This window comes from Mustela putorius, unplaced genomic scaffold (genome assembly GCF_011764305.1).
Source record: "Mustela putorius furo isolate JIRA1106 unplaced genomic scaffold, ASM1176430v1.1 tig00000997_pilon_pilon_pilon, whole genome shotgun sequence".
In the NCBI taxonomy this organism is placed as follows: Eukaryota; Metazoa; Chordata; class Mammalia; order Carnivora; family Mustelidae; genus Mustela; species Mustela putorius.
Genome location: NW_025421527.1, coordinates 4520464 through 4543812, shown reverse-complemented (window position 1 = coordinate 4543812; position 23349 = coordinate 4520464). Strand labels below are relative to the sequence as shown.

The 23349-nt window shown below is 61.0% G+C and overlaps 1 protein-coding gene across 10 annotated transcripts; it reads right to left on the bottom strand.

Moving 5' to 3' along the window:
* Positions 1-486: 486 nt before the first annotated feature.
* LOC123393742 (translation initiation factor IF-2-like) lies at positions 487-22991 on the bottom strand. Of its 10 annotated transcripts, none has more exons than XR_006608566.1 (6): positions 22887-22991; positions 20483-20539; positions 8860-8955; positions 2966-3076; positions 1096-1244; positions 487-807 (listed from the first exon to the last, which is right to left on the bottom strand). XR_006608566.1 is itself a non-coding variant. In XM_045086739.1 (4 exons), the coding sequence occupies exons 1-4, from the start codon at positions 15866-15868 to the stop codon at positions 743-745; spliced, it is 582 nt and encodes a 193-aa protein (XP_044942674.1). In that variant the 5' UTR covers positions 15869-15889; the 3' UTR covers positions 487-742. The 10 variants fall into 10 exon arrangements, 4 of the variants coding, with proteins under 4 accessions (XP_044942674.1, XP_044942675.1, XP_044942676.1 ...); XR_006608567.1 differs by lacking the exon at positions 22887-22991 and adding an exon at positions 20962-21052; XR_006608564.1 differs by lacking the exons at positions 20483-20539; positions 22887-22991 and adding an exon at positions 15580-15896 and having other exon boundaries at positions 1096-1247; positions 2966-3097.
* Positions 22992-23349: the final 358 nt, after the last annotated feature.

Below are 23349 nucleotides of genomic sequence, written 5' to 3'. Positions count from 1 at the left end.
GGGTTGTCCTACCCACCATCTAACCCGCACCCCTTTTGCTAAGTATTTCCCTCTCCTTCTACGTCTACAGAGGAAGCAGGAGTGGGTGCTCTTTCTCTGTGGTCGGTTCAGACAGAGGACGTCTGTGAAGAAGGGCCCCTTTGTGGAGGAGAGAGAAGGCCACCCAGGGACCCCCCCCCCAGGCAGTCCGGTCAGCAAGCCCAGCCTCTCCCGCTTTCTCGGTCTTGGTGGTGGTTCCAGTTCAGCCGAGAGCATCTGCGCATCGCTCTGAGTTGGGCCTGGCCAGAGCCTGGGAGGCATCCCCAGGAGTCCTGGGGCGGCTGGGAGAGGGGGAGCAGCCGAGAAGGACTTCAGTCCGCACCCCTGGCGCGTGTCTCCATGAGGCTTCCCTCTTCTGCTGCAACGGCGGCCCCCACAGCACGGGTCTCTCCGGGGGAGCCCTCCCCTCACATCCCACCCAGGTACATCACGACCACCAGGACTGGCTCAACGTTTAGGGATCTTTATTAGAGGAGATGGGACCCCCATCTCAGGACTGTCAGCTCAGGCGACACGGGGGGGACCGGGCTGGGCTAGGTGGACAGCTGCAGACATGGGAGCACGCGTGGAAAGAAGTCTCATCCCCAGTGGCTCCAGGAGGAACGGGCAACCCAGGCTGGAGCCAGGGCCTAGCCAGTTCCATCCTGCTCAGAGGCTTCCTGGAGCAGCCGGTCGGTTGATGAAGTTGAGCCTCATGCTTGGGTCAATCCCAGAAGGCTTCTTGGAGCGAGCCCACACCCACTGGATACACAGATCCTTCTTTTTGGTCTGAAAAGAAGTATCAACAGTGAAGAAGATTCCCTTTGGATGGAGACCTTGGAGGCACAGGACAGAATTCCAGGGACAACATCCAGTGGCCCTTGAGGCTCCCCTCCACCAAAAAGGCAAGGGCCAGTGGGCCCCATGCCCAAGGGCTAAGTCCAGGCATCTCTTCCAGGAGCTCTACCCAGGGCCATGACAGGAGGAGGAACTCAGATTCCCAGCAGGTGAGAGGTGGGGCAGTGGCCAGGGGACTTGGCTGACAGGGGAACAGGCCTCCCTCGGACGAGGACCAACCTGGGACGCTGCTGGTGGCTTCGACAGCAACCATAGCCTCTTCCGGGTCCTGTCTTCGCCCACAAGGGCGGTGTCAGCATCCCTTGGGCTTTGCCCCCAACAGGAGCTGTGAGGCCCCGCCCATCCGTGACTCTGGGTGTGTTAGGAACCTGCTGTGCAGAAGCCACAGGGGAGGGAGGCAGCAGTGCAGGGGACCCACCGGGGCCCATCCAAAGCCCAGCCCAGCTTACTAGCCCCGACTCTGGGCAAGTCACATGTCCTTCCTCGGGCTCCGACTGCCCCTTTGCAAAGTGAGGGACAGTAACAGCCCCTTTCCAGGCCTGTTGGAAGATTGATGGAGAAGGGGGCGGGGACTGGGGCACGGGCAAGCGGGTGCTGAATCCAGGTGGGTGCCCTTCTCGGGGTAAAGCGAGCAGAATGGAGGAAGGGAGCCCAGCCAGGGCTGTGCGCACTCTCCTATCAGGAGCCCTCACGGGGACGCGGTGTCCCTCCCCTGCCAGCAGGACCTGGGAGCAGGTGGCTCTGGGGGTCCCTCAAGTTCACCCCGTCTGACTTCCCCAAGGGCTTTGAAATGTGAAGAGAGAATCTCCGGAAGGGGAGGGGACCCGAGCCCTGCCCCCGCGATACAGCTCCCCCCTCAGATCAGGTGGTCCAGCCTTACCTCCCCCTGCCCTCCGCTCTCCACCTCACGACCCCAAACCCAGCCTTTGCAAGCCGCTAACCTTGACCGCGGCGGTACTCTGGAGGGCTGCGAATGTGGTGTGCCTTGCCCATCACACGGGTAGCTCCCCAAGGGTGAGAGGACTCCGTCTCCCTCAAACCTGGGAGGCCCCGACCTCCCTTGGCCCTCAGCCTGCCCTGGTTCCTACAGGCCCTGGGGAGCAGGCCCCCTCCTCGGCACCCCAGGTGCGTCTGCCAGCCTCTCCCTCCCCAGCTCACTGTTGGCATTTCTGGCCTGCCAGACCCTCAGCCGGCCTCAGGGCCCCATGAGCCCCAGGCTGGCTGGATTTGGGGGGACAACAGAAGGGAAGGTGCGTGTCAGGGCTTTGGCAGGGGCGGTGGGGGAAGCTCAGAGCAGCACCCCCAGCCCGTGGGGGAGGAGGAGTCCAGATGGAGCCGAATCCGCCTGCCCCACCCTCCCGGCCCAGACGCAGCCAGCCAGCATCTCCTAGCAACGGTCCAGGAGCAGGGGGCTGGGAAGGGGGGCGGGGAAGCAGTGCTGTCGTAAATCACCCCAGCCCCTCCCTGCCAGTCCGCCCTGCCTCAGTGGAGAATGGCCTTTCTCCCTCCGCCTGCCCCTCATTCAAGATTCCCCCAGCAGAGCCGGCCCCGCCCCTGCTCAGTGCCCCTACGGGATGTCCTTCTGGGTCAAGGTGACCATTCCCTGCCTTTGGCCTGAGCTCCAGAGGGAGGGAGGACGGGGTCCCCGTCAGCCTCCCGCGTGGCAGGAGCAGGGAGACTGCCTTCCTAGGGGAACCCCAGCCCCCCACCCTGAGGGCCTGGGACACTCCCTTCCCAGGGGCCTCTGGCTCTTCTTTCTTTGGGTGGTTAGGGGCCAAGGAAGGGGAATTTCTTAGCATTTTGTGACACGGACTCCCCTCCTCTAGACAAGATTGCATTTATTATTATTATTCTTATTGTAAACAGGCTCCCTGCCGACGTGGGGCTTGAGCTCAGGACCCTGAGTTCGAGAGTCACACGTTCCGCTGACTGAGCCGGCGGGGTGCCCCTCTGAACAACAGCTCTTGGACGTGGATCCCCAAGTCTTGAAGGGTTCCTGGGACCTCATCAGGCTGGCCAGTGCCAGCAGCTGGAGTCCGGGAGGCCCGGGCCGGGCCGCGACCGCACCCGGTGGCCCTGTGTTCCTTACCTCTCAAAGTCACCGTGTCGCGCCCAGGGTCGAAGGGTGCTTCGCTACAGACCGGGGTTAGGCCCCGGCAAGGACTTCCCAAGACAGGAATGTGCAGGATCATGGGACCTCCTGGTTGGAGAGAGGAAAAGCCTGTCGCAGGAGTAAGAAACTGGGTGGGAACCGGATCCCGTGAGTGCCTCCTTGGCCATATTACATAACACACCGGGAGAATTCAGCACAGAGTCCGACTTACCATTGGCCTCCATCTTGGCTATTTTTTAAAAATCATGGATTAATCTAAATTTTTAAGGAATGGCTCGCAGGAGGAAGGGGTCCGTCCCTGGAGACCTATCTCCCATCCTCCGGGAAAGCCCATGGGAAGAGCCAGATAGGAGGCAGTGCCCTGAGCACAAGATGGCAGCCCGTTGCTATGGCAACGGCAGCAGAAGGAGTCCGGTTGACTGTGGGGGCAGCGCTGGAGAGCCAGCTGGTGCCAGATGGACAGAGCCGGCAGAAGGTAGCCCTGGCCGGGTGAGGCTCGTGCCCCTGTGCCCAGGGCTGTCCCTCCATATGCCAGCCTCGGCCCCGCCCTTCCCCGCAGGCCTCGGGCTCCCGAGATCTGTAGGGGGTGGGGGAGGAGAACCGAGAACCGGTCCCCCTCCCAGCTCCGCCCCTACAGCCAGGAGTGACCGCTCTGAGACAAAAGACCCTGCTGCTCAGAGTCCTGCCAGCCCAGGGGCTGAGGGCTCTGGCGAAGTCTTAACTGAGCCCCCTGCCCCCTAACAAGGCCACGGCATGGAACATGGGGAAGGGAGAGCCTGGCACGGCAGGCCCAGGGCACCGTTCGTAGATGCTCACCGAGGGTCCCCGTGTCTGGCAAGCGGCGCCTCTGAAGAACCCTAATGTGGGGGGCGCCAGGGGAGGGCAAAGGGAGGGGGACTTCAGACCGGCTCCCCCAGGACTGCTGGTCAGTGTGCTCACAGAGCCAGCTGGAAGGACCAAAGAAGCTGCGGTGAGGGGGTCTCCCCTCTAAGTGTTAAAGAGGCTTGAGGATGGAGACCGCCAGAGCCGCCCCCACGCTTCCCGGACAGGCCTGCACGGCAGCCTGCGTCCAGTCCCCCGCCCTCCCCGCCCCAGGGGTCCTGCCTTTACCTCGGAGCCCAGGAAGCCCTCCCTGACTGTTCCCACCTACCTGCAATGGCCCTTCTAACTCTGCGTCCCTTTTAGAATTAGCCCTGGACGCCTGCACACAGCCTTACAAAACACCCTGTCACAGGGACCCTTCTGACCCAGGACAGCTATGGAAGGAAGTCAGGATCAGAGACATTCTGTGAGCTGCCTAAGGTCACCCAGCCCGTAAGTCAGGGAAGCAGGGTTTGCATCCTGACAAGCCTGTCGGTTCCAGGTCAGCAACTGAAACCTCCTCCTGCTGTCCGTCCGGTGGATGGGGCCCTTCCAGCAAGTGTGTGAGCAGGACATCCTGCCTGCTGTGGGCACCCCACACCCAAACTCTGATCACAAGGAACGGTGGGCACCAAGCGCAGGGTGGTGGGGAAGGTCCCTCCCCGCTGGCGGTCAGCAGGACTTGCAGACCTGGCAAGGACAGAAATGTCCCTGGGGGAGGACAAGACCGGGGAGAGGCTCGGCCGGCGTGGGACTCCCTTCCACCCCCCGGGAGCGGGGAGGGAGGTCCCGGAGCAGGAGCTGGGAAGCACCAGGGAAGGGCAGCTATGGCCTCGGTGCAGGGCCTGTGCGGCCTGACGGGATCCTGGAGAGGCGTCTGTCCCAAGCCTGCGGCCCCGAGAGCCTGGCCGGATCTCAGCTGCTCCATGTCCTTCCCAGGTCTGGGTAACGCCTGAGGCTACCCCTCAGCCCTCCACACCTCCAGACCCGTCCACCCGCCCCCGGGGGCCCTGGGAGCTAAGCCCCCTCACCTGACAGAGCCCGTCCATGTTCCCTCACCTCACAGAGAAGCCTTTGTGCAGAGGCTGGGCCGGGGGGAGGGGAGGGGCCGTACCCCCACTACCCCCCCGACCCCCCCCCCCGTCCCCCCAGTGGCCAACAGCAGCACCTCACCACCTCCTCCTCCTCGGCTGCCTCTCCAGCCTCCCACAGCCTTTCTCCAGGAGGGATCCCCTCACAGCCCAGGCCCAGGCCCCACCACCCTCCCTGTCCCTCACCCCGTCGTCCAGGGACCTTCCGCGACCCGGTGCCCTGTCCCTTCACTCCAGTCCCAGCTGCCCGTCTTCCTTGCCCCAGGGCACGGGTGCTGGACACCAACCCCGGCTTCTCTGCCTCTCTTCCCGGAGAGCTCCCGCAAGCCTACGCACGCGGGCGGTGAGGGAGGCCGGCGGGACAGGCAGAGACCCTTCCTCAGGGGGCTCCCAGGCCTTAAACATTTCCTTCATTTGCAGAACTAACCAGGAGCCCCTGAAGCGTCCAGCGGGGCACGGGCCGAGTGGGCAGCTTGCTGCGGGGTCCCGGCCCCTCCTGGGAGCGGTCATGTGCTGCCCCCCGGCCGCACCCTGCTCCCGGCCTCTCTGAAGCTGTCAGCGAACTCCCCAGCACCCTGTCATGTCCAGCCTCCCTGGCGGGGCCCATGTCCGTCTCTTCCTGCCCCAGAGTCCCCCTAATGGACAGCCCCGTCCCCTGCCTGTCCGCTCCAGCACCCACTTCTTCCCCAGACCTCAGACTGGACGACACTGTACCTTGTATCACTCTCATCCCCATCCCCATCCCCATGCCCACCCCCGTCTCGCCACGTCTCCTCCGGCCCCTCCAGGAGGCCCACCCTAGCTGCCTGCCCTGCACCCCTGCAGCACCCGGCCCAGGCCTTCACCCTGTCGCTGACTCCTTGTGTGCCTGCCCTCCCTGTGGGACGGCGAGCTCCTCAGCGAAGCCCTGTAGCCACGTCCCTCCTCCTCAAGGCCCCAGGGCCGGCAGGCAGTGCCTGTTGACAGGAGTGGACGTGGAGACAGGGCGCAGGGGAGGAAGGTGTGGGTGTGAGGGGCACTGCGAGGTGGGGAGATGGGTCCTGATGTGGGTGGTGTGGAGGGTGAGGGCCTGCTCCCAGTGGGACCTGAGGGCCTAGGAGTTTGGTGGAGGCAGCGTGGTAGGAACCGGGCCAGGTCAGAAGCAGGGCTGAGCCAGGGAGCGTCTGGGAAGTGGCCACCCGGTGAATCTTGGGGGGGGGGGGGCTGGCTTATGCGTCACTATGGCAGCCGAAAGCACAGGAACTGTCCGGGGTCCTTGCAGCCCAGGCCGGGCGTCCGCCATGCGGGTGGACCCCTCCAGCCTCTGCCTCGGGAGCAAAGGGCAGGAGCACACAGGGCAGGTGGGGGACAGGTCTGCAGTCCAGAGAGGCCAGACAGGTGACGTGGGTGAGCGTCTAGAGCCCCACGACGGCTGACCGGATACACTGGCAGGGCCGCGGAACCCCGGGGCACACGCACGAATGCAGACCTGGCGAACCCAGATGGAGGACGGAGTGAGCGGAAGCCAGAGCCACAAGCAAGAAGGTAACAGGAGCTCTGGAGGCCATGGGAGCGGGCAGGAGATGCTCTGTAGGGATCCTCCAGCCTGAGCGGGGCCCGTGGAGGTCCATCCGGGTCAGCCTCCTGGGCTGGGCAGAGAACACTAGAACCCTCTTCTCAGGTGGCCCCGCCTACCCGCTTACCCTCTCCTTCCTCCTGCGGGGATGCCCGATTCTGACCCCTCCAGGATCCGTAACTAACCCACGGCCCATCAGATCCTCAGCCAGGTCCTCTGACCGCCGGCGCTCACCGGGGTCTGCAAGTTACCCCAGGTCTCTCCACCAGCCCTGCACCCAGGCCAGGCTCGCGCTCCTTTGGGGCCCCCATGCCTCCTCCCTCCCGCCTTCCCTCTCTCCCACCCTCTCTTCCCAACTCCGTGAGCAGGTAGACTCAACCACGGTCCAGCCAGGCGCTTCCGGTGGCCTCCCCCCCCCCCATGTCCGTCCACCTGTCCGAGGCGGCCGTCTTGGGGCACCAGCTGCCAGAAATGGCGGCCTCCCGCTCCCTCGGCTTCCGTTCCCACAGCATTGCCTCCCGCCCCAGCTCTCTCTTTCTGAAGCTGGAGCCCAACAAGGTGGGGGGCCAGGCTGGGGAGCCAAGGCCGGAGGAAGCAAGACAAAAAGGACAGAAAAGCCGCCCCTTGGCACCTCTCCTTGGCCCCGGAGTCCAGCTCAGGGAGGGACGGCGGCGGGGAAGAAAGGAAGTAGTGTGAGTTCTCATGTCTGTCCCCTTCCTGCCGCCTCCCCTACACACACACTTCGGTGAAAACAAAATCTCTCCCCTTTTCTCTCTTCTCCGTCCCCCTCCCCCTTTTTCCTGGCTCCGACCACGAGCCTCCTGGAATGTAAATGAGTTGTATTATGCAAATGTATGCAAATCAGGCTTAACGAGCGGAAGGAGGGGGCAGAATGCCTAATGAGTAATGGCGGAGGGTGCAGACGGAGGGTGGCAGAGATGACCCCCCCCTTCCCCCGTTCCCACAGCCTGGAGGCTTGCTGGGGGTAGCCGGGTGTCCCTCACTTCTGGGAAGGACTAGAAGGTCAAGGCAACTGTCACTTGAGCCGAGAAGGCCCCGGACGGCCTGGGTGGAGGGCAGGGACAGGATAGCTTGCGGGGAGAGAGGGTTAAGTACAAGGGACTCCCGCTTGTTCGCACAACCTTCCCAGAGCGTCTGCATGCGCCAGCCGCCCTGCCTGCGCGGCTCGGCGGGGCTCCGCTGCCGAGGAGAGGGTGAGGCTCGCGCAAGCCAAGGCTTGTGCCTCGGAAAGGAGGATTCCCAAGGGAAGATTCCCAACCAGACCCAGGTTCTTCCCGGGGGTGAGGGTGAAAGCTGCTCTCTCTTTGTGCTTAGGAAGGTGGGGGTGGGGGCGGTTGCCGTGGCAACATAGCATGGAACACCCACCTCCCCAACATCCAGCCCCAGAGGACCGAAGAGTCGAGGGGGGGGGATAATAGATTGACACCCCTGATGCCCCCACCACCTGGCACTGCCAGCCGGAGATGGCGGCATCACATCCTAGAGAGAATGGCCTCTTTGTTCCTGGGCTCCCGGTGTCGGAGAAGCAGGCCTGGGCACACAGAAGGGCCTTTCCCAGGCCCTGTTCCAGTTTGCGTGACTCTTGCCGGCCTCTGGAGACTCCTTGTGGCCATTCGCTGGCCTCTGGGCCCTGGCAGATGGTAGCCCCCTTGCCTCTTCTCCCATGGGCTTGCCAGCCCCGGCTTGCTGTGCCTCCCCCTGCGCCTCTGCCTGAGGCCTCCCCCGGAACCTCTGCGGATGGACAGGAGAGCACTGGGCCCCACCGCGTGCTGGCTCCCCACCGCGTGCTGGCTCCCCACCGCGTGCTGGCTCGTGGGGACGCCTCACATGTCCACACACGCATTCTGTCCTTTTTCGTGCACGGACAGCCTGCGCACCCTCTCAGGCCTCCTCCTCCTAACTCAGGGAGCAGGGAGGCCCCACGGGATCTAGCAGACCGGGTGGGCAGGGCCAGGCTGGAGTTCAAGAGGTGCCTCTCAGCATTTTCCCTCCCCAGCTAAGTGACCTTGGTCCTAACTGCTCTACTCTCTAGGGAATCTGTGCAACGAGGGACACAGGGCCAAGGCTCATTCTGGCTCTACCTGATCTCACAAAGGCTTCGGTTAAATCCTTCCTGAAGTCTAACTCTTATCCTTCCTGCTGGGGCAGCCGGTCCTCACTCAGAGTCCCCGAGGAGGACAGACACAGTTTCCTGAAGATGGACTGGACAACTGCCCTCAGCCCTTTCCTCTTCCTGACACTCCACCGCTGCCTGCAAACAGTTCCCACAGATTACACAGTCTAGAGACAGTAGAAGGCCCCGAGCTCACCCTCCGCAGGGGCGCGCGCCGCGGCTGACTCACCTCCCGGGAGCTGTCCGTGGTGCTGGATGCAGCTGGGGCTCGCGCGTGAGAGACAGGGCGGGAGGGTGGGGACACCCACCCGCCCCAGGTGGGAAGCTAAAGGGGAGAGAAGAAGCAGAAACATTTGGAAACTTGTAAGTAAAGGGGCAGATAGCCCTGGAGGAAGTTTCTCCTCTCTGCAGATACCCAAATCCCCAATGCAACCTCAGGGGGAGGGAGAGCCCAAGAGCCAGCGCAGTTGGAAACCCGCAGGAAGGGCACAGTTCCTGCCCTTGGGGAAGGGCAAGTCCAGGTAGTTGCTGGAGCTCAGATCTCTAAGTTCTATGGTTCCCACAAGGAATTTAGTAATAAAGATGAGGTAGATACACAGGTGCAGATACAGTCTGCCCAACAGCATTACAGTTAGGGAGAGCTGGAGAGGAAAGGCAGGGAAGGGAGGAATGAGCACAGGTGTGTGCCTGGGTGCGCGCACGCGTTTGTGTGTGTGTGTGTGACCCACGCAGAGGAGTAAGCCTGTATCCGTGGTTCTTAACCTTACCTGCACATTAGAAATACCCAGACAACTTTCCAATGATGCAGATCCCTAGGCCTCATTCCCAGATACTCTGATTTCATCAGTCAGGAATTAGACCCAAACATCAGTATATATATATATATTTTTTTTCTAAAGCTCCCCTGTGTGTAACCCAGTCAAGAATCCCTGGCCTGGAAGAAAGCTCCTAGGACAAAGTACAAGGGTCAACCCTGGCCCACTGGAGGAAGAGGCAAAGCTAGGGCCGCCGAAGAAGCAGGGAATAAATATGGAAGAGAAGGACAAGCATAAAACTTCTCTCTCCTGGGAACTCCTGGTGCCACCCCCACTCCCAGGCCAGATCGGGAACGGGAGACCGGCTCAGGTGTTGGGCTTGTCTCTTCTGTGTTGTGGAAGCTCAAACCATCCCAACGACATCAGGCAATGAGAAACTGTCTCCCCACCACAGGCCCTTGTGTGGAGACTGGGCATGGGTGCAGTGACCCTGAGGGCATGCTGCTCCCCTTCACCCAGAAGGTCCCCAGGGAGGCAGTTGTAGAACGTAAACAGCAACAATGGTTCCTTTCAGTGTCTGAGCCGCCCAGGCATCAGTGTCCGGGTTCCAGCCCTTCAGTCCAATTAGCAGACACAGCAAACAGCAATTCAGCTGCCTTCAGCCGCTGTCATAACAAACTCAGAGCAGCCTTAATGCGGGGATTAGGGCAGGAGGAGGAGGGGAGTGTCACTCTGAGCCTTGGGAGAGCCTGGGTGGCAAGGAAGGGCTCCCCTTTTCTCTCACCTCTCTCCTATCTAAATATGCACCCACACACCTTTACCTTCCATAACCCTGCTTCTCCTTCTCCTCAAAGCCCTGAGAATGTTTTCATGGTTTCATCTACTCTTCCCCTGCAATGATTTTAAAGCACTAATCTAAATGCATTTTCTTTCCTAGGGAAGTGGGCACACCCTGCCTCTGGAAGAGAAAGTGCCCTACATAACTCCCCAAGATCTCTGAGGTCTGGACAACAAAGGAAGGAAAGTGGAAGGGTTGATCTGTGCCCAGAGCATTAGGGAGGGAATAAGGCAAAGAAATAAGTATCAGAATATTCCAGATCCCAAGCCTTGGGAAGTGCAGACTTCAAGTAGGACTTCCAGACCCAGAAGAATGAAGAGGGGGCTGTGTTTCTCCAGAGGGTTGCTAACCTTGGGAATTGAACTTGGCAGTCAGGAGGCAGGGAGGCAAGAGGAGAGAAAACACCTTCTTAAAGCTGCTCAGTGTGGATGAAAAGTCTGCAGGTTGATAGGCAGGTCTCCATTTGGTCTGTTAATTATACCCACTGCCTAACAGGTCCTTTACCTGGATAAACTGTTTTTAGTAATCCTAGAAACTTAATGGAATAAGCTTGGAATTATTATCTATCCTTGCCATATTTCTCTCTGTAAGTTGAATTGTAGTACGCTACCACGAGGGGATAAGATCTGTTAAGAAGAGAAAACACGATGGCTCTTCTGCCCCAAGGACCCTAGGCTCTTCCCTGAACAGGTTGTTCCTCCTTCCACCAGCCTCCAGATACTGCCTCCCCAGGTCCCCAGCAGTCCCTCCTGGACTCCAAAGCTGGAAAAGAAGGAAGGAACTTCCAGTTTCAATGTGTTGAAATCCTCAGCCAAGAACATACCAAAGAGCTGTCCTTTCTTGCATTCTGAGCTCAATCATAAGCTTTCAGATTGTTGTTGCGACTGTAGGGGAAGTATGACTCCTTGCCCATGGATGTGGTAACACAGTACAAGGTCTTTTACATAGAATTCTTTGTTTGCTCCATGTAACAATCCTGAGGGCATACATTCTTCTCCCCCTTCTATAAACATCCTGCCGAGGCTTGGAGATGTTGCAGCTGGTGCGTGATACACCCCACCCCAGACCTTCCAGTCACATACACTCCTTCCGTTTCTGTCTCTCCCCAGGCTGACAGTGATGGTGGTTACAAGTAGGGAAACCTTTCTTTCTCTCTCTCTCTTTCTTTCTTTCAAGACTTTATTTATTATTTGACAGAGAGAGACACAGCAAGAGAGGGAACACAAGCAGGGGGGTGGGAGAGGGAGAAGCAGGCTTCCTGAAGAGCAGGGAGCCCAACACGGGCTTGATCCCAGGACCCCAGGATCACAGCTTAACGACTGGGCCAGCCAGGTGCCCCTGGGGAAAACTTTCAATGCCCCGCATTGAGGAAAATCTGACCCAAGGTGAGGGTGTGAGTGATAATCAAAACTTGAGTCAGATATCTAGGAGAAAACTGCCTTTGAACTCCTGGACTCAGAATCCAATAGAAAGCCACTGGGATGAGGGCAAGGGAGGAAAATGGGTGAAGAAACCAGCTTAGAACTCGATTCCCAGTAGGAATGGGTGGATGTCTAAGATCTAAAGAACAAAACTAAAACCTCGTCAACAGAGGTGTGATGATACCAAGCCAGAAAGTCACTCACTGGTGACAGGCGAGGCCCTTGCGAGCCCCTTGGAGCCAGCTTCCCTGCACCCCCATCCCATCAGGGTACCTCGTGGGCTCAGCTGGAGGAGGCATCATCTGGCATAAAAGTTGGGGGAGGCGGGCAGCAGGACTCAGCGGTATGACTGTGAGGTCTGCATCGGGCAGACTCTCCCCAACCTAGAGTGTCGGTCCCTTCCACGAATTTGTACTTATGCGTGGTCAGGCATCCCTGATCCGACAGCCAAGCTTCCTGCCCACTGTGCACCCATCGCGCACACACACCCAGCCTCGCACCAGGCCACTCAGGTTCTCACCCTCCTGAGCAGACACAGCTCCCAGCACAGCCTCCCAACCCTTCCTGACCGCCCTGCCCGCACACCCACGCGCGCCACCATGAGGACGGGGAAGGCAGCCCACACTCCCCCACCGCGTCCATCCTGGCCTCTCCCCCCCTCCCCAGAGCAGGTGTTTGTTTTGTGCCCCCCACCCACCCGCTTCCTCCCAGCTGGTCTCCTTGGGAGACCCAGAGATCACATGTGCTCCTGGGCCCCCCCCATGGTGTCGGCATAAACCCACTGCCGCTAAAACAGTTCTTAGGTAGAGGAGTCTCAGGAGATCCCAAATGCGCACTTCCAACCAGCAGCATGAAGAGTTAAAAAAAAAAAAAAAAAAAAAGGTAGGGGTGCCTGGGTGGTTCAGTGGGTTAAGCATCTCCCTTTGGCTCAGGGTCATGATCATGCGGTCCATCGGTTTCCCTGCTCAGCAGGGAGCCTGCTTCTCCTTCTCCTGCTCCCCCTGCTTGTGTTCTCTCTGTGTCAGATAAATAAATAAAATCTTTAAAAAAAAAAAAAAAAAGCCTGTCTTTCTTGGAGCTTCTCCTCCTCCTCCCCCCCTCTTCTTCCTGCGCCTCCCCTTCCCCTCCCCCTCCCCGATCACTAGCAGGCCGGAGGCTCTCTTCACATCTCTCCTGGGCCTTCCTCCCCCATGTCCGACCCCCTCCTTTCTCACTCACCCTTCACCCACATCTCCCCCCTTACCGCCCCCCTCCGCCCTGCCCCAGGTTTGAAACTATTCTGTGACCCTAGCTTCGCACTGAGGTCTGTAGTTCCTCCTCTGTAAAATGGGGTTAATCAGAACCACCGCCCAGTGTCGGAGGGTCAAAAAGCAGCATGTAGACCAGGGAGGCTGTTACCAGGAGGTACGGTGTGGTGTTGGGATTCTCAGTCCCTGCCCAAACCTGCTCCCTCTCTCCCTAATCCGGTCTCCACTGCCCCCCCTCCAAAAACACCAAATTCCAAACAGTTGAAAAAAAAGGTGAGAGGCAGCTAATCTCTCCTTCCTCCAAAGCTTTAAGGGGAGGAGACGCGTGTGCTCTAGGCTCCCTGAAGCCTGACTGTTTTCGTCTGGCGTCCCCAGGATTTCTCCCTCAGAACGTATCATGGAATCATCACCTCCTCCTCCATACAGAAGTCAGTTCCTGGAGGAAACGGTCAGTTGCTGCAGCGAACTGGGGTCTGGGAAAGGGCATTTTGCCCAGTTGTCTGGCCCTCTTTTTCTGGCCACACTCTGGCTGGCCGCCCAGGTGGTGGGGGAGGGAGCGGGGAGCGGGCATAAATGCAGGGGGGCTACTTCTGGCTTTGTCGCACTTACTCTGTCCCACCAAGTAACTCCAGCCCGTCCTCCTCCTCCTCTCCACTGCCCTGAAACACTTGCTGAAAATATTTAGGTCAGGCCAGATAAATGGATTCTTTCAGAAAAGGCCCTGATTAATCTCTAATTCTTTGCTTTCTCTGGGCAGCATAAATACTAAGCCACAGATTCCTTTGTGTTTGAGCTCCTTGAGGCCATTTGCTCTCGGAGGTGATTTCTGCGAGTGTGAGAGTGGGATAGGCAGGTAAGACCCAACTCAACCCAGGCGGTCAGTGAAGACAAAGCTGGTGTGAGAAGCTTTTCAAGACATCACACTCAGGTGCTGGGCCAGGAAGAGTAAAGAATAAGGAAGAGAGATGAGAAACACTCCGCAGGCCCCTTCCCCAGGATCCAGCCTGTCCCTCCCTCCCCGTCCACCCCCAGGGCTACCCCCACACGTCTCCACTCTGCCATTCCCAGCTCCCAGCCCAACTGGGCAGACCTACAAGGCTTCACGGAGCGTATGAAAGCAAAAACCATAGGTGGGGGTCTTTGCTCTTTCCTTTTCTCCTGTAAAGGAGGTCTGGCTGGCGGAGGGGTTCCCGCCAAACCTCCCACCCCAGCAAGAGTTGGGCATAGCCTGCGGGAAGTTGTTCACCAGCGCCCACGGGAGACGCCTGCGCCAGGAGCCCTAGACACTGTCCCAAAGAACCCTGCACGTAGAGTCAACGGATCTCTGCCTCAGAGCAGCTCCCCGCGCAGTGGCCCGCCCCTCATTCTGCCCAGAAAGGCCCCATCCTGGGGAGGAACCACCCTGCCTCTTTCTGCCTAGTCCGAGCTCATGGGGAGCACCGGGCTAACGTGAGCCCCGGCGGCGCCTCCTACCTGCGCGGCCCCGGGTTGGGGTTCGGTCTTGAGGCCCGCGGGCCACCGGCGTCTCCTCTCGCCCGCGCGGCCCAGGGGACCTCGCGCCTCCAGCCCCTCGTGTAGGCCTCCCCCGCCCGCCCATGCGGCCAGCTTTCCCGGGGCCCTCTGCGCAGTGTATGGGGTTATTTTTACTTTCGGTTATCTAGCTTTATGAAGACTCCACACCACTCATACAGCTAGATAACCAAAGATAACAACCAACCCCGCCTCCTGGCTGCTGCCGCCGCCTCTTCCACGCAGCCTCCCGGCCGTGGCCGCCGCCGCCGCCCCCGGCCGCGCGGTGGAGGTGGGAGAGGGCACGGGGATGGAGGTGGGGGCGGAGAGAGAAACGGAGTCCAAGACCAAAAGGGACCCCGAGTACAGGACACAGACAACCACGGTGACCGAAAAGGGCGTGGGAAGGACCGAAGGCCGGCGGCGTCGAGGTCCAGGGCGCGCCCCCGGGCCCCAGGAGCTTCGAGCGCCTGGTTTCCCGCTCGCAGCCGAGCCCGAAGCGGGAGTCCGCGGGTCCTTCCGCAGGAAGAGGGACTCGCGGGCTTTTCGCGCCAGCCGGGACGACCGCAGGGACCGCGGCAGAGGCCTCTGCGGCCCCACGGGGTCCCCACCGCCCTCCTCTGGAAGCTGCAGGGCGCGCCCAACAGCCCAAGCCTCTGCATGGGACCGCGGGGACCCCCGGCTCGCGAAAGGGTAGAACAAGGGCGCTGACTAAAGCTGGGGGCGAGCAGCGAATCGTGCGGGAAACCCCCGGCGGCGGCGTCCTGGAGGGAACAGGAAATCCCGGCAACCCGGAGGGAGACAAGCGGGTGCGGGGCGGGCGCCCCAGGGCCTCCCGGCGCGTCTCGGATAGAGAAGGAAAGAGCAAAGACCCCACCCGGGAGGGCTTGCGGGAGACCCCGCACACACACGAGATGGGGCAGGCGGTGCAGGTGAGCCGAACCCCAGGCCCCGCGGGACCCCCAGAAAAACGGCTTTGTACAAAGAGGTCCACAAAGCACCCAAGGCTGTGAAAATGGCCGGGGGTCCGAGGCGAAAGGGGCCCTGGTGCTTGGCGGGGATTCCGATCGGGAAGGGGAGTCGTCACGGAGGTCCCCGCAACCCCGAGAAAGGTGTGGGTCTCAGCCGGCCCCTCGAGGCGGACGCGCGGGCACGCGGGACACGTCGGCGCTCGCCCACCTGCGGCCCCGAGCCGGCCAGGCCACTTACAGCGAGCCCAGGGCGCCCATCGTGCTCTCCCGCGCGGTCCTCCCGGCGCGCTCCCGACACGGAGAGCTGTGGCCCCGGCTCCGGGGTGCCAGGGCTCCGGGGTGCCAGGGCTCCGCGGGCGCCGGGGTGCAGGCGCCCGCCGGACCTCAGCCCCCGCCGAGCCGCGGCCAGCAGGGCTTCGCGGGCCTCGCCTCCCCAGCTCCGCCTGCGCCGCGGCCGCTGCTCTGGCCCGGGCGCGCTCCGGCTCCGGACTTTTCATTCATCCTTTCACGCTCCCTCCCCGGCCCAGCCTCCGATTGGCTCCGCCAAGTCTGACGTCACCGCCTCGTCTCCCAGCCGGCCCCGCCCCTCCCCTGCCATGGACCTGCCGGAGCGCGCAACTGGGGCGCCCCTCCCCCTAGAAGCGGGGTGGGGGGAACCTCGGTGCGCTGACCCCCGGCCTCTCGCTGCCTCTCCCACCCCGAGCCCGCCTGCCCTCTCCCCCCACTGCCATGCGTGGTTTCCCTCCATCCTCACTCTCGGTCGGCCCCACATTTTCCGTTTGGTCCCGCGGTATTGCGCCAGGATGGGGGTGGGGAGCCCAGAGATACTAAAAAGAATCAGATAACGGGATTCTCCCCCACCTGCCTCCTCTCCTCAGGACGTTCTTTGTGCTTGTCGTGTTCGGATCCCTTCCGGACTGGCATCCTAACCTTTTAGGACCGGCGGGAACCTCGCTCTTGGTTTCCAACCCAAAACAGTGAGGGAAAGATTCTGGACTCCTAGCGGGAGACGCGGGGTCCGAACCAGGCAGGGCCTCCCTAGTCGCCGCGCAGAAACGGGACCATCTCTAGAACCTGCTCGCTGCACCAAGGGTCCGGGGGGGAGGAGGCCGGCGGACCCCCGCGGGCATTAACGCCGACAGTCTCCGCACAATCCACTCGGCCTCGCAGGCCTGCCCCGTGCGCCCCCAGCCCCGCTCCATCTCCGGCGTCTGGAGAGCCGGCGTCGGAGGGAATAGGGTCGGTGTCGGCGCGAATGTCCTGACCTGGCTCTCCCCATCCAGCCCAGAGAATCCGAGTCCAGTAACGCAGCGTCCCGAGGCCGGCAGCTCGCGCCACCCGGCAAGCCGGGTCCGGATTCTCGCCGCCTGGCAGAGCTCTCCGGAGAGAGAGCTGTGGGTTCCTCGCTGAGCCCCAGTGTCTGCCAGGGAGCACTCCCCGTCCCTCCAGCCGCCCTACTCTCAGCCCTTTTTTGAAAAATCCTACGACTTAGATTCCTAGAGCCCGTGTGTCTGCTTCATCCCAGCCCATTCCTATCCCCTGGGACCCTTCAGCGAGGTGCCAACAGAGGTGCGCCCCTCGGCCTGCCAGCGGGCCAACTGTTCTATCCACTGGGGGGGGGGGTCACCTCTCCGCACTGTCTGGATGCCATTCCCCCTGGTTAGATGCAAGTCCATGCAAGTCCATGGCCAATTTTCATTTTATGCGCCCCTTACAGAGAATGTATAGAGAATGGGAGGTGGGGGACACTTTGAAATAGCGTAAAGCCTGGGGGCCTGCCTTTCCCCAGAATAGCAGTTTGGAGCCTGGCTTCCCCAGTCTCAGGGTGCTCTCCCGGCTGTGCTTGGCACAGCTCCCCACCCCGACTCCTCTGTCAGCCTCCAAAGGGTCTCAGGACTGCTACCCAAGGGAAAGGCTTTCTAGAAGCTTCCACAGCATCAATCCTTTACCCTCCCAGAACTGGGAGCACACCAGCCACCAGCCAGTGGTGGGGAAAGAAAGAGACAAAGTGCCGACGGCCTACTTTCTTCCCTCCTGCCTTCCCCCTGCCCCTACGGCTCAGAACGAAGCACTGGGGGAGCACAGGGGTCTCTGTTGCCTCAGTTCCATGGCAGCAAAGTGAGATCCTCCTCAAGCCCTCTCAGAGACAGACTGACCGTACCAGCAGGCTGCTGAATGAGCTCTCTAGAGAGCCCTGGAAAACCTCGGGCCCTCCAGCCTTTCAGCTTCCTGCCTACAAATGTCCTCAGATTATTCCAGGTCGGCGACTTCATGCCCCTCTAGAAGAAACCCAAGACCCTCCAGACATTCCAGAAATCCTGGGTGGGACCTCCACTTGTCCACACACACCACCAACTTCCCTTACCAATATTCCCCCATTTGCCCCCTACAAGATCCCTTAAAAGCTCCCGAAGGGTACTTTCTCTCCCACCCCTGTCCTCCCCCTCTCCCAGCTCCTGGGAGGCTGAGGCCGGCAGGTGGGAAGAGTCGCTCGCCAGTGCCGTCCACTCTCCCCATCCCAGCCTAGTCCCCTGCCCTCAGTGGGCCCCAGCTCTTCTTCACGAGGACGCGACCCAGGGAGTGCAGTGACTGGGGCGGAGGACCACGGAGAACCTTCCTTCCATTTCAGCCACTGCTGTATTTCTGCTGGGGATGGGGCAGGGGTTAGACACCCAAAGCCTTCTTTGCCCCGGGGAGGACACCCCCTCTCCCGTGGGCCAAAATCAGACTTGCTGGACCTTCTCAAAAACTGGGGTTTAGAAAGCGGGGTACGGGGGTGGGGGCGCCTGGGTGGCTCAGTGGGTTAAAGCCGCTGCCTTTAGCTCAGGTCATGATCCCAGGATCCTCCAATGGAGCCCCACATCAGGCTCTCTGCTCGGCAGGGAACCTGCTTCCTCCTCTCTCTCTGCCTGCCTCTCTGCCTACTTGTGATCTCTCTCTGTCCAATGAATAAATAAAATCTTAAAAAAAAAAATAGAAAGCAGGGTACGTTTCCAAATTTCCCCTCCAGTAGCTAGATAAGGAGCTAGATTTCCTGCCTTGTGCCACAGCCACGGTGCCTCAGAGCTCCCCCAGCCTAGGCCGTGTTAAAGGTAAGGAGGCCCCCGCAGGGGAAACGGGGAAGAGCGTGAGCCCTGGAATATCTGGCCAGATTCCTGATGAAGCCATTTTGGGTTTGGTTTTCTGGGCAGACAGGACAAGCTGGCCTCCCAGGGTCCTGCTCCGGGATGGAGGCGAATGGGGCCTCTGTCCCCATTCCCATGGGGATGGAGCACTAAGCCAAGCCCGGGAAGAGCCAGAAGACTCCCCAGGGCCTCTGGGCTTGCTCTGTATATGAGGCCGCCTCACTCAGGTTTCCCAAAGGACAGTAGTGGAAGCGAGCAGGTGAGATGGCCCTCCGGGCAAAGTCATTCCTGTTGGCTCTGGGGGATCTAATACTATGCCGAAAACCTAGTGGGTGCCCAGGAAAGAGTGGGTTAAGGAGGGTATGTGCGTGCCCATGCTCAGCTGAGTTTGCCCTCGTGTGCATGGGTACAGAGGGCGGGCGTTGACAAAGTGGGCAATCTGGCTCTGTGCGCAGGCTCTGCGTGCGAGGGGACCGGAGAGGCATGGGGGCCCCCCGCGGTGTGTTAGTGACTTCATTCAGGGGTTTCTTTGACCGCAAGAGCCCCTTCTACCCTCCGGAATTGGATACGGCAGGCCTCGGAGAGGCCGCCGATTGGAGCAAAATGAGTGCCTTAGGTCCCCCTTGTGCTGGGCCTGCCAGCCTCAGTCTCCCCAGGAAGGCCTCCACTGGAGCCCCCAGCACTCTCGACAGAGGCTGGTGTACAGTAGCTGTGGCCTGCAGACCCCCGAGTCCTTCCAGGGAAATTCTGGGGTGCTGCGGGGAGAGCGCCCCCAAGTCCCTGGTGTGATCAGAGCGTGCAAGTGTCTCCTTCAGCTCCGAGCCTGCCTTCTCTGCCTGTGCCTGTCCCCACCCCCATCCCTGTGGGCCTGATGCGCACCCATTGTCTGTGCTGGAACAGGCCCAGGTGCGGAAAAACAAGGCCTGAATTGCGCTTTCTGGTTGCAGCTTTGGGGCAGGTTTTTATTGTTTGGGTCCAAAAATGTTGGCATTAGTCCACTGTCTGGAACCATTCAGGTCATTATGTTAAGAGCGTATTTTTTTTCTTTGTTTCAAAGATCAGATTAATTCGCCTGGAAGATACACATGAAAGCTGCCTTTGGAGGAGACTGGGTTCAGGTATTATTTCTGCCTCCCGGGTGCCCCGTTGTTATAAACATTATCACACATTATTCTTTTGCTACAGAATATTTGCATTGTCTGTGGGGTAGGGACACATACAAGCAGGAATTGGCAAAAAAAAAAAAAAGTGCTGAAGCCATGAAAAAAAAATCTGTCTATCTCCGTAGGGGCAGAGGGGGTTAGAGGGCGTGCGGACGAGGGGGAAGACTTTTTCCCTGGGGATGCCACGCTTCCCTTCCCAGGAGCCTAGTTTTCTCCTGTCGAAGTGCCTTCCTGGCTGCCCCCCATGCTTAGACCCAGAAGCTGAGCTCCGAGCCCTCTGGAGCCAGGGAGGGGGAGGGAGTGGAGGAACACGCTAGAGGGCCCGGCCCTCAGCAAGAGGTTTCCTTGCGGGGCAAAAGCTTGGGGGTGCCAGGGTGCTGTTTGTGTACACGTGGGTGCAGACACAAATGCCACCCCATGTCCTGGGCACTCCTGGCCACAGCCTCTGACGGCGGGGCTGCCTCCCAGATCCCCACGCCCCCCAACCCATGCTGCCCTCCGGGACCCATATCCCCACCCCGCCTCCTCCTGCCCCCCCCTCGGGCCTCAGGACCTTTGAGAGAAGAGGAAGAGTCCCCCGGGTCCCCAGGGCCTCTCATCCCTCTCCCAGAGCTGGGTGCGGTGGGGGGGGATGTCTTTGGTTCCCACCATCGGTGATGCCACAGGTCTTAGAACCCTCAGAGGGGAGCACAGTCAGGGCCCGAAAGCTAGAAGAGGCAGGGTGGGGGGACCAGGAGAACACGGAGGAGAAGTGGGGGGTGTAGGGTCAGCCCACCCCGCCCCCACCCCCACCATCAAAGCAAACAAATAAGAAAATAAATACCCTAAAAGCCAAGGTGACCACCGGGGACTCGGGGCTGCTGTCTCTCGGAGGCCGGCCCTGTCAAGGAGGAGGCGTGAAGGTTAGAGCGGCTCCGGTGCTCCCCGCACTCCCGCGCACCCCTCTCCCTGCTGCCCTCCTGGGCCCTTCCCTCCCCCGCAGGCCAGGCCCCTCTTTCCTCGCAGGAACTCCAGGCAGCACCAGCGAGGGCGGGGATGATGGGGAGGCGGGAGAGCCGCCAGGCAGCCCGCACGTGAGGCAAGGCAGGGTCCCCGCCGGCCCCACACGGCCTGCACACTGCCCGGAGGGCACCACCCGAGCCCCACTCGAAGCCTGCTCCTCCTCCTGCTGAAGCAGAAGCCCCTGGCCCTTCTGACTTGAACCTGGGCCTGCAGGCCCTCAGCCCACGGGCATTCTGTCCTCACAGCTCCCGGCTGCTCCGGCTGCCTGGGGCTGCATGAGGGATCTGGGGGCACCGAGACCTGTTTGTCAAGAGCTAAGGGCGGCGAGTCTGTGGAGTCCTCGGGCCCTGAAGACACCGCCAGCCTTGCTCCTTGCCAGTCTCAGCTTTCTGGCCCTTCCATCCTGGAGCTGCCAGCGCCCCTGCCCTGGCCTCTCTGCACAGAAGGTGAGAATACAAAGCAGCATTTTACATGTTACTGTCGGGCATGGAACCTTCTCTCAATATTTTACAGTTTCACCTTTCCGGGATTTTGCTTTCAGGCTGAATTTTGATTTAGGGGCATGACGTGGTGACCCAGCTTCGGACATTCTAGAGGCATATTCGCAAGTGTGCGGGCGGGTGTATGTGTGTGTGTGTGTGCTTGCACACGTGTGTTTGCATATGCTTGTGTGTGTGTGTGCGTGTGTGTGCGTGTGTGTGTTGGGGTAAGTTGATGAGTCCTTCTCCCTCAATCTCGCTCCACAACTACTCCACCTTCTTTAGACCGGGAAGACCACCAGCCTTCAGGCAGGGAAAACCATCACTAGGCAGGGCTGGGAGCGGGACGAGCCTCCCCGTCCAGCTCCATCTCCTGCCCGAGCGCGTTGCCCACCCCGCCCCATGTCTCCGGGACACGAAGGCTCCCAGCCTCAGCTCCGCCGGCCCTAAGCGGATGTCTCCATCTGAAAAGGTCCTCACACCAAAGCGGGGCCGAGCCCCGAAACTTGAAGACTGGCTAGAAAATGGGCACAAACACAGCTGGGGGCTCTGGCTCCTTCCCTCTCCATCAGAAAGGCGTGGGGTCCCCGCAGCAGCAATGCCTCTCCCTGCTGAGCCCTGCCTCGCAAACCCCCCCAACACCCCGTGCCGTGCAGGGGTGGGGGGCATGGTGACAAGGACCGCGCCCCGGGAGGGAGGCACGGAGCCTGTTTGGTGACTAGTAGCCTCAGCTTTTCCCAGAAACCTGGCCTCCGAGGACCAGAAATAGTCTGCGGCCTCCAGCCCCCACTGGCCTCCAGGAGTCCCCGCCTGTCTCCCAGAACCACCCCCCAGAGTGTGGGTGGGGACAGGAATTGTGCCTTCTCTCCGTATGCCCTGGCCCTTCCCGAAAAGCAAGAAATAAGAACCAGCACCCAGTGGGGCTGGCGAAAGCTGCAGGGGGGCTCCTGCCCCTTCTGGGACCTGAGCATCTGACCCCGACATCCCACTGGGCTTTCAGCATCCCCGAACCCGCTCCCCCCTGCCAGCTCATGGGAAAAGCAGGGAAGGAGGGTTAGAGCGATCTAAATTCTGTAACACGCTTTTGGGTTTCCTCCTAATTCTGGTCCCCACCTGTTTGGGACTGTGGCTCCCTCCCTGCCCCCAGCCCCAGGACCCAGCTCCTTCGACCTTGTCCTCCCCCAAGAGCTGAAGTCCCCGGGGCAGAGAGGACGAAAGCTGCGAAAGGAACCAGGTCAGGAGTCCAGACCCCGGACCGTCTTTCTCCTCCCTCCATCCCACGGTCGCCCTTCCTGCGCACCCCCCGCTGGTCGGAGCATTAAGACGTTGGCCGTCTGGTGGCGAGTGGGAGGGGCCGGTTAACAGGATCAGGAGCGCCGTGACCCTAAAGCCTCCCAATCCCATTGACAAACTTGGTGAGCCGCAGCCCGCGGGCCGGCGGGGAAGGAGGGGACCCGGAGGCGCTCTGGTAGCGAGGCAGGGCTGCTGCCTCAGCTCACCGCCCTGGGCGGGCCGGAGGCAGGAGCGGGGACCCCCCTCTGCCAACGACTCCTCCACACCCACGCCCCACCCCCGTGGGTCGCCCCCTCCGTCTTTCATCCGCCGTGCCTTTCTGCGATTTTTGTGCCCGCCTCTCCTCCATTCGCTGGTGGGCAAAGCAGGGTGCCCTGGGCTGATGCCAGGGGATCACATCCCACCCAGCCCGGCGGTCCGAGGGAGCAAGAGCCCTCCGGAATGGCCACTCACCCGGCTTCTGCGAGGAGGAGAGCGGGCTCGCTGGCCCCAGCCGCTGCACTGCCTCCCTCCGGCTCCTGCCTCCTCGGGCTGGGGGTGGGGGACGCAGCCCCGGTGACGGTGACGTAGCATCTGTCTGTCCATTCAGGAATTCTCTTCGTCCCCCTCCCTCCCGCGCTCGCTCTGGCTGCTCTCCCTGGAGGCTGCAAAGAGGGGTGCTGCCCCTGTCTGGAGACACCACGACCACCAAAATGACAGCCCGCTCCGTGAAAGCCTCCTCCCTTCCCTCTCCGAGGCCTGTGTGGGAAGGGGTCTTTGTCATCTCCTCTGTCCCCCACCTCCTCCTACTGCCTTCTCCGACCTGAGGCAGGAAGAAGGGGCTCAAGAAAGCCATTGTTCCTCAGGCCACCCAAATCCCCCAAGGAAGCCCGAGAAAGGGAGAAAGAGTGTGACAGACAGGCACAGTCCCCAGGCT